The following is a 10062-nucleotide window of genomic DNA, read 5'->3' on the forward strand; positions in this document are numbered from 1 at the left end:
GGCCCACAGCGCCTTGTCTGCCACCCCTTCCTCCTCACGCCGTTCCCCTGCTCCCGCCTGGGGCCCACGGGCCGCAGCTCCGCACACAGAACCTGCTGCTGCCTGGGCTCCTCTCCAGGGGCCGCAGGTCCTGCCAGGAGCCTACTCCAGCCTGGGCACCTCTCCAGGGGATGCAGCTTCCTGGTGGAGCTGTCGATGGCTGCCTGATGGTGACAGCATTGGTGGCAGGATCCTCTTCTAGGCATCCATTTCACAGAGTCACAGGCTACTTGAGGCTGGCCGGGATGTCATCTGGAAAGTGTAGTCACCTGGTCCCACCCCCCCGCTCAAGCAGTACCACCTGCAGCCGGTTGTCCATGACCATGTCCAGAGGGCTGTGGAACATCTCCAAGGACGGAGGCTCCACCAGCTCCCTGGGCAGCCCGTGCCGGTGCTCGTCACCCGCACAGCACCCTTTGCACTTCCCCTTGCTGAACTGCAGGAGGCCCCTGTCAGAGCCTCTCTCCAGCATGACCAGGTCCCTGGGGATGACGGCACGACCCCCCTGGCCTAAGCGCCACTCCTCCCAGTCTGGTGTCATTGGCCAGCTTGCTGAGGGTGCCCTCTGCCCTGTCCCCCAGACCATTAATTAAGGAAGATGTTAACAAGATCGGACCCAGTATTGACCCCTGGGAGACGCTGCTAGTTACCGGCCTCGCAATAGACTTGGCGCCCCTGAGCAGCACCCTCTGGGCCCAGCCGTTCAGCTTCTTTCAGGCCCCCTTGCTGTCGGCTCATCCAGCCCCTTTCTGTTCAAGTGCCTTGAACTCCACCTTGAAAACCAAGAGATGGCAGCATGGACATGTGCAAGCACACTGCTTTCAAAATCCCGTCACATAAACCTCCCACACTGGGTATTGCCACCAATTGTCCCAAAACCTCCAGAGAAGAAAACACCCCATGAATTACGTATGCAAGGCCAACAAGTGTTTTTAATTTGGGCTTTGGCAAGGCGATCCCAACAGCTGAGCAGGGATTAAAGGTCTTCCTCGAGGGACCCGTGGGCAGGCGGGCCAGGCGGCAGAGCTGTCCGAGTCTCTGGAAGGTCTCTCCGAGCTCTTCGTGGCCAGAGGCAGCACTGGGAGGAGGGACAGGCTGGGCCGCTGGTGCCCTTTGTGCAGCTTGGTCCCTGCTGGCGGCAGTTCTGGTGCTTCCTGACTTCCTCCTCCTCTCCTCTCTTTCTCTCTTCTCCCTTCCCCAGGATCACAGTGTGCCCCCATCACCACAGCAGTGCCCTGAGTGTGTGTCTGACTGGGCACAGCACAGCAGAAGAAAGATGCTGTGCTCCTTCTTCCCCCAGGATCACAGTGTGCCCCCATCACCACAGCAGTGCCCTGAGTGTGTGTCTGACACGCATCTCCAGGGCGCTGAAACCCTCCTCCTCCCTGCTGAGGGCTCATCCTGCGTGGTGTCCACAAACCGGCTGCGGAGCGCATAGCCCCGTCTCAGGGATCCGCTCCGCTCTCTCTTCCTCAGCACGGTCTTCTGCTGAGCAGCCCTGGGTGCGGGAGCCAACTGGGATCTGGCGCTGGAGGGCCTGGGAGCTGTGGCATCCCTGGGAGTGCAGTCATGGCTTGGAGGACTAGGTCTCCTCCTCCTCCTCCTCCTCCCTGCTGAGGGCTCATAGTTCGTGGTGTCCGCAAACCAGCTTTGGAGTTCATCGCCCCGCAGCGGGGATCTGCTCCGCTCCCTCTGCATGGGAACGGATTGCTCCCAAGCAGCCTTGGGTGTGGGAGCCTGCCTGGAGCTGGCACTGGAGTGCCCTGAAGCTGCGCCAACCTTTGGGGCCTGGTAACAATGTGGAGGACTTGTTCTCCTCCTCCTGGCAGCTGAGCAGTCATAGTCTGTGGTGTCCACAGGCCAGCTGCGGAGATCATTGCCCCACTGTGGGGATCTGCTCCGGGCCCTCTCCCTGGCACCGTTCCTCTCACAGCGGGAGGAAGGGCCGAATCCGTGCTTCTCTTCCTTGCTGTCTTCTTGCACGGGGGGCAGCACAGGGTCAAGTGGTTGACAGCGCACTTGGCACACAGCTTTTCTTCTGGACACCAGCCTTCTACAGCCACAGAAGAAGCGATTCAAGCAGAAGCCCACGAAGGAGACAATGCTGAGCCTGCCTGGCCAGGTGGGGCATGGCCAGCCTGCAGAGGCCTCCCGTGCACCTGCCACGGTGAGCTGGCTGGTGCTGGCTGTTGCGGAGGAGCTGCTGTGCTCTGGAGAGTCCTCCGTGCCCACCGCCACGTCCTGCAAAGAGAGCTGTGAAAAGGTCCTGCCCTTTCCTCCTGACAAGACCAGAACAGTGGGGAACCCCCGGAAGCTGTGGGAGGGGACAGCTAAGGGCCTCCCAAAGGCTCTCCTGGCGGGCTGCAAAGGCAGAAGGGCCAAAGGCGGACAGCTAGGATGGGTCTAGGTGGGAGGCTTTGGGAGGGAGCAGCCTTGCGGCTGTGAAGATCGCTGCAGCGTGGGAGGGAACAGAGAGCAATGCCAAGATGCCAGAAAGAAATCCACTGTCCATCTGGTGCCCTGACCCACCTCCCCAGAGTTACCTTAGTCAAACGGGGCGGATCCTGTGGTCTCACAGGACCCACCTGCTTGCTGCCAGCCGCCCACTGCTTGAAGAAGGAAGGGGCATATGATGGCACCTGTGCGGAAGAAGCCCTTTCTCCACTTTTCAAATCAGAGCGCCTGGAGAGAAAAAGAGTGATTTCCGTTTAGGGCTGCTCCTCAGCCTCCTCTAGGGTTCAGGCATTTTCTTGGAGCGGACTCTACGACAGAGGGAAGACGTAACCAAGACTACCAATGGGAAACTGGATTGGGCTCTTCCCAACACGTCTGCCCCTGTCGGAGCAAGAGCTCGTCTTTATACCCCCTACGGCCTCCATTTCATCGAATCCTAGATTTACAGAATGCTTTGCGTTGGAAGGGACCTTCAAGAGCGTCTGGTTCCAAGTCCCCTGCCATGGGCAGGGACACCTTCCACTAGATCTGGTTGCTCAACGCCCCATCCAACCCAGCCTTGAACACTTCCAGGGATGGGGCATTCACAACTTCTCTGGGCAACCTCTTCCAGGGTCTCACCACGCCCACCATTAAGAATTTCTTCCCCGTATCTAATAGAAATCAAGCTCGTTCAGTTTAAACCCATTACCCCTCATCTTATTACTACACTCCCTGAGATAAAGTCCCTCCCCATCTTTCCTGTAGGCCCCCTTAAAGTCCTCCTGTCTACATTAGCCAGCCTCTGACAGCAGACAAGTAGCACTTTACACCAGGGCAGCAGCCTAAAGCCCAGCAAGGGAAGAGAAGGACTGACGCGGAGTACTTCTGTTTGACAGCATTGAATGATGCAGGCAGTAATTGTCTCCTGTGACAGAAACGCTCAGGAGGATGAGAAGAAAAACAGCAAATCCAGGAAAAGGAAATATATTCTGAAAACGATTTGAGTACTGGTTGTTACCTGACATAAAACAGTAAATAGGCTTGCTGCCTGAGAACTCTCTCGATGCCACATAGATCCACATGCATATCGTCCATCTCGTACCACAGTCCATTGCTGGCCTGTAAAAAAAGACAACGATATCTGGAGATGAACTGCATGGTTTCTCCACAAAAACACAGGCAGATAACTACAGAACCAAGGGTACGCCCAAGCCAATCCATTCCAGCCGGTCAGGAGACCTTCTAGCCCAAAACCTCGGCTGCCAGTAACACTGCCGTGTTTCCCTTGTTAGGAAGGGAGTTGCTCTTTACCTTTGCATAGCAGAAATAGTGTCCTGAACCACAGCTGACACCGCTATGCACCACCACGGCGTATAAGGAGTAGAGGAGCGGTTCTCCAGCTGTCTCAGACATGTAAGGGCGAAGATCCAAGTACTTGGGATACTCCACAACCTACGGAGAGACCAAGAGGGCTCAGAAACGATCCTCCAATACGACATGCCTCAGCCTTCCAGGACTAAAGGCCAGCGGGGTCTAAATACACCGTCGGTGCTCACCAACACTTGGGTTTTCCCTAAAGCAACAGGTAATGGTTTGGGTGGCAGGAAACTGTTCTCGGCCAAAGCAGCTCTGCCGCAGCAGACTACGTGCTCGTCCTCCCACGGGAACTCTCCTCTCCCCTCCCCAGAAGGGAACACAAAACACTCAGCATGAACAGCTTGGGAGAGAGCGTACTGCTTGGGGAAATCTCCTGCTCCAGGAAGAGAAAGTTGCACTCCAGTTGCGTACACACCTTGTTGATCTTCTCGCCGATGAAATCGTCAAACCGCTTCAGACACAGCGTGAGAACCTTGGGCGGGCGATGGACTGTAAACCTCTTGGAGGCGGCAACCCTCTTGTCACACCTGGAAAGCAAGCCCAGAGCCAAGTGCTGAAATGCACCCTTAAGTGCACCCTTGTTCCCCCAGAAGGCCAGCCAAGCTTTCACGTCTCACACATCCTTACGCTATTGTAAGGCTATTCAGTGCCACAAGGCCTGACGGAAAAACACCTGCGTCTCGTTATTGTGCACCTATGCTATGTGAAACGATGACTGATACTCAAGGGCATGCAGCACCTTCAGGCAGGGTCTGGTATTCACACGTCATTAGCAATCATCTTACTTGCTACATTTAAAGCAGTTTTCGCCATCCAGCTGCTCGGGTTTCACAAAGTCCTTGAGAGCTGCGCTGACAGAGGAGGCTGCCTGGAGGAGTGAGAAAGGAGAGCGCTGAGCTGCGGGAAACGCCCTCGCCCAAACATGCACTAGGAGTCAACAAGACGACCCAGGTAGCCGACGCTGAGGAGACCCACCGTGAACCCGCAAGCAGTGCCCAGGAGGAGGCAGCAAGAGGGCATTATGCTGACCGTTTCCCTCTTTTCCAAGGGATTCCCGGGGCTATCAGGAGCTTCCTCGCTGTGCCTCGGGACATCCTGGAGCACAATTACAAACCCCCCTTACTTTTATATCCAAAGGAACATCCAGGAAGGCCTCGTAGGAGTCGGAAACCGCTTTGCAGCTCAAGCATGTGACTGGAAGGCAAATCAAAATGCTCAGCGATGGGGGAAGTCGACTGTGCCGCTTTACGCTCGTCATACCTACTCCGCCAGTCACACGGGCAGCTGTTTATCACAGGCAGGCAGAGGGGCACAGACAAGTCCAAGGAGAGCAAAAAGTACCTCTGGATCTCAGAAAGCCCGCAAATATTTGATGGATGATGGTAGTTGATTGAGAATAGATGTCCAAGCTGGAAAGAAATGGTGAGGCAGAGAGTTATGTCCTCAAAGAGGTGTACTTTGTCTGAAAACTCTGGGCATGGGTTTTCCCTTGACGAGAGCACATCAAGGAGTCCAAAGGGCTTGGGAACATTGAAAAGGGAATTTGCTTGTGCTTACTCGCTGCTACCACTCAGACAAGCTCTCTGCATGGCATCGACAGTATAGCGTAAGAACTCGTGGGCATCCTCCTGCATGCCAAGCTCAAAATGTTCTCCTATTACTAAGAAAGAAGAAGTCAGTAGTTCTGTCCTACAAGAACAGAAGAAAACCTGCACAAGCACCTGAAATGACTTACGTGGGAGGACATTGATGACAGCCAAAGGCTCGATGGCACTGCCTGAGGAACGCAGGACCTTGTTAACGTGTGCTTCCATTATGCACATCATGCAGAAGCCTCGCTCACGACCTGAAGAGAGAGGGAGGGAGGGAGGGCGGGCGGGAGGGAGGGAAGCTTCTCAGGTTAGCAAAATACCCATAGCGATGGGAAACCTAATGGAGATCTTGAAGTTCTAAGAACAGTCTCCACTGCTCTTCTCCCAAGGTGCCAATGTCGCAACAAGCCCGGGGCATTTTGGTGCATAGAAAACTTTCTTTGGAGGGACGCTTAACTGAGCAGAGTTTTCTGTGCAATAAGCCAGAAAGTGGGAAGTGCCCAGCAGACTTAGAAGGAGATGTTCGTAAAAGTACTCACACGCCTGGCTGTGCTCCCCAGAGAGCAGGTAGTTGGCCAGAGGGGGTGTGTACGTCAAGCACTGCAGGACGGAGTTGAGGAAGCACGTATTGTCCAGGTTGTGGAGTCCCGCTCCAGCTCTCTGTCGTTGCCGCCACTCCATGCAAACCTTCTCCGGAGGAAAGAGGATCCTTTGTGGCGAAGGCATTCCCTCGGCAGTGACTGCAGGGAAATGACATATGAAAAGAGATGACACGATTTTGTTGCGCGAAAGCATACTTGAAAAGGCAAGTTCTGTACAGGAGCACCCAGGAGACAAGCAGCTCTAACCTCCAAGAGAGCAACATTGGGGGAAGCCTTACAGTGCCATTGAAATTGTCTGGTCAAGATAGAGTTTTGGAAAACAGTCTCCTCCCCTGCTTACTTTGCGCACAGTCCAACAAACCCACACTGATTTCCGTGCCTTGGGCTACCTTCCTTTCCCTCTAGAGTCTAGAATTGGATGATCAGGTCAAGTCATAGAATCGTAGAATCGTAGAATCATAGAATGGTTTGGGTCGGAAGGGACCTCAAAGGTCACCTAGTTGCAACCCCCCCTGCCATGGGCAGGGACACCCTCCACTAGACCAGGTTGTCCCAAAGCCTCATCCAGCCTGGCCTTAAACACTTCCAGGGATGGGGCCTCCACAAACTCTCTGGGCAACCCATGCCACTGCCTCACCACCCTCACACGGAAGGATTTCTTCCTAAAGTCTAATCTCAATCGACCCTCTTTTAGTTTCACCCCATTCCCCCTTGTCCTGCCACTACGCTCCCTGATAAACAGTCCCTCTCCAGCTTTCCTGGAGGCCCCTTCAGGTACTGGAAGGCCGCAGTTAGGAAGTCTTCCCTCTTCCTGATTGTAATGGAGGAAGACAAGCAAGTCTCTTTCACAGAAGGTAACCCTACTGATGTCAGGGCGTTCTATGAGCAATGCCATCTTTCAAAGTCTTGTACTAGTGGCGGAGGAGTGATAAAACGCATTTTCCTGTGTCTAGTCAAAATGCCTGGATAAGTCTGGCTGCTCCCAGGAAACGCCCCCGAAGTCACCCTCGGATGTCAGCACGTCAACATGCAGGGATGGAGCAGCAGCCACGTCCGTTACCCTTGGGGATTCACAAAGTCCAAGCCTGCTGGTGAAGCCGTTACTCACAGGAGTCGTTCCCCATTGCGGCCATCGCTCCTCTCAGGAACAGAGGCGAAAGCTTTGGATGACAGAGGCTGTCAGGACGTGCTCCAGAAAGAGCAGATCAGCGCCAATCCCGTCACCTGATAGGAAAGAAAGAACCGTAGCTCCACAAAATGATTCCAAAACCTGGCAAATGCAACCCACAGATCAGCGTCTGCCATCAAAGGTGCTTCAGTGGTACTTGTAACTCCTAGAGAGCAGCAGGCCGATGGCCCCACTGTCCCTGTCGCAGGACTCCAACTGACAGCAATTACCACGGCCCCCTTGAAAGCCCCATTGCGTGCCACCTTCTCTGAGGAGGACCTGCTGCTGACCTGTGGCTACCCTTAGCAGCAGAGCCCTCTGGCTCTGCAGCCCACACTTTCCTGCCGTGTATGCAGGAGCTACCTTTCGGCTTTAACAGAAGGTATGGAGCAGACTATACTTTGATCCCGTATCTACCTACTCTATAATCTGTCCTGAAAGTCCAATCACAGTTACCTTTGAAAGAGGATGGAAGTTGAGGAGAAGTGGGCAGTAATGGAGAAATGGTTGAAAAGAGTCGGTGTGCAAGTAGCGAGGGAAGGAGCCGAGTTATCCCAAAGGGCAGCTCAGCCCAACTGGCTTTCGCTGGCCCGCTTTTCAGCTTATAAAGCCCCAGTCCGGTGAGGTCACAAGCGCCGGGTGGTTGCCGCATCACTGCCCCTTTGTGACACGGGGTCCGCACGGGGACGTGTCCCCTCAAGGCCACACAGCTGCCAGGGCCCGGGCACCTCCCACAGCCATCAGCCGCTGGGCTTCCCCACCGCTGCTGGCCAAGGGCTCTTTGTCCGCCGGCAGAGCTCCCACCTTTTCCCCGAGCTACACCAGCCAGATGAATAAAAACCTGCCCAGGGCTGCAAGCGTGCCTGCTCACTGCTTTGGCTGGAACGCTCTGTATGCTGAGGGTTCTGTGCCACTCTTCCCAGGTACAGGACCCTGTCTGTGAGACTCGTGGAGCAAAGCACCTGGTCTCTTAGAGGTTCATTTCCAATGAATTTGACCTGCCCCCCGAGATACAGCCCTATGCGGACTCTGAACTAGCGCTACCAAAGAAACTCCTTCAGCAACGGTGCTGGGTTGACCTTGTCTGGCTGCCACGTCCCCACCCAGCTGCTCTCTCGCCTTGGGCCTCCAAAAACCATTTGTGGGTGGCTTTTTTGCATCTTCACATTTTCTGCTCCCTCCAGGGTCTCTTAGCTTTCTATTTGCCGCAGCTTTGCCAGATTCCCCCTCGGGGTGGCTGGACTGGCAGTTTTGCTCCTGCCCCACTTGGCTGCCCCAGTTTTGGGCTGGTTGTTATTGCTGCCCCACGTCAGCTGGTCGGTTTGGCCCCTGCCCCGCTCAGGGATCCAGAACTGGGACAGGGCAGGTCTGTGCTGGGAGGGGTTAAAGGGATCTAGTTTGTAACGGGACAGTGGCAAATCCGTGCTGGGGGAGTTAAGGGGATCCGGTTTATCCTGGAAGGGGGCCCAGTATGTAGTTGGAGGGGGTCATAGAATCAGAGAATCAGAGAATGGTTTGGCTTGGAAGGGACCTCAAACATCATCTAGTTCCATCTGCACGGGGAGCGATGAAAGCCACGAGGCCCCCCCAAGGGACAGCACGGAGTCAGCGGGACAGCAGACAGCCGTGGCAGTATGTCAGCTCTGCAGCTTCTTCCCAGACCTGGGGCCTCCCGGGGGCTGCCCCGGGGTGCTGCAGCAGCGTGCGGCCTGGTGCTGCCGGGAGCTGGTGGGCCCTGCTGGGCCCTGACGCCGGCAGTGCTGGCAGTCAACAGCGCTGTGTTGCGTGTCCCATTGATCATATCGCAGCCCCGGGCAGCGGGGAGCTGTAGCTTAAAGCGCAGGAGGCCAGGGGATGGGGCAAGTGAGGGTCCCTGGGCCGGGCACAGGGCCGGAGCCCCAGGCCAGCGGTTTAAGATCTCTGTGCTGCGGGGTTTCAGTGGACCGGCTACATTAAACCTCTCCCCTCCCGCTGCACGAAGGACCTTTGCCCCCTGGCATCCCCCGGGTTCTAGGTCACTCGGTGGGCATCCCGTCAGATGTTCTCCGCTTGCTGCTGCCCGCTTGCTGCCTGCTGCGGCCTGCCGCCGCACCGTCCCTGTCTGGCTTTCCCTCCCAGAGGGTTTTCCTGTAGTTTGCCACCTGGCACATCACCCCTTTCTTCTCCTTCTGCTTTGGTGGCATGTTGTCCCGCAGGGAGGTCTCGTTCATCTTGGGGGTGCTGGCTGGCGTGGGGCACTTGGCCGGCTTGCCGCCCGCCTTGGCCAATCTGGGCAGCACCCGCCAGGAGATGAGGCCTGGCGGCAGCGGCAAACGGGTCAGAACGACCCGGGGCTGCCTCCGCAGAGCCTCCTGCACCAGTGGGGCCACGCAAGGTTGAATAAGGGAAACTAATTAGCATAGAAGAATTTTAGAACAGAATGTATAACTTGGCAACACTTGAGTCAGGCCCCACAAACTCAGGCTTCCCCTGTCTCATGCTCCAGTATGAAAGAAAACAATTAGTAAAATAGCCGGAATGTAGAAACAGGATAAGAGAAGCCGTAAATTAGGGAACAGTCCTTGGGTATGAACTAGAAAAGACACAAAGTTTGAGGCACCCTGATAAAGGGGGCCCAATAGGCCAAGAAGCCTGGGACCATCTGGGCAGGACGGATAACAAGGTTGCTGAGCTTGCAAAACGGAGATCATGAAGAAGAGGTTGCCCAACTGTGTACACTGAAGAAGAGGAGAAAGAGGAAGATTTGAGGAGGACGACCCCTGACGACCACCTGAGAAAGAAACTGCACAGGTGTATCAGGACATTAGCATATATTCAGGAGTTCCCAGAATAATAATGAATATGTATT

General features: G+C 55.5%; 1 protein-coding gene across 1 annotated transcript; it reads right to left on the reverse strand.

Annotated features, from left to right (window-relative positions):
- Positions 1-304: 304 nt before the first annotated feature.
- LOC129200936 (ubiquitin carboxyl-terminal hydrolase 42-like) lies at positions 305-7170 on the reverse strand. Its single transcript, XM_054812190.1, has 11 exons — positions 7155-7170; positions 5984-6184; positions 5588-5698; positions 5410-5512; positions 5194-5261; positions 4976-5046; positions 4638-4720; positions 4268-4379; positions 3787-3927; positions 3494-3594; positions 305-521 (listed from the first exon to the last, which is right to left on the reverse strand). The coding sequence occupies exons 1-11, from the start codon at positions 7168-7170 to the stop codon at positions 305-307; spliced, it is 1224 nt and encodes a 407-aa protein (XP_054668165.1).
- Positions 7171-10062: the final 2892 nt, after the last annotated feature.

The sequence above is a fragment of the Grus americana genome, unplaced genomic scaffold (assembly GCF_028858705.1).
Source record: "Grus americana isolate bGruAme1 unplaced genomic scaffold, bGruAme1.mat scaffold_69, whole genome shotgun sequence".
Taxonomy (NCBI): Eukaryota; Metazoa; Chordata; class Aves; order Gruiformes; family Gruidae; genus Grus; species Grus americana.

What these genes read in the sequence shown, in the direction of transcription:
- LOC129200936 (XM_054812190.1), bottom strand. An exon ending in TGTCATCAATGTCCTCCCAC is followed by an intron (nt 5,513 to 5,587) that starts GTAAGTCATTTC and finishes CTTCTTTCTTAG; the next exon opens with TAATAGGAGAACATTTTGAG. An exon ending in TCGGCGAGAAGATCAACAAG is followed by an intron (nt 3,928 to 4,267) that starts GTGTGTACGCAA and finishes GTCTCTCCGTAG; the next exon opens with GTTGTGGAGTATCCCAAGTA.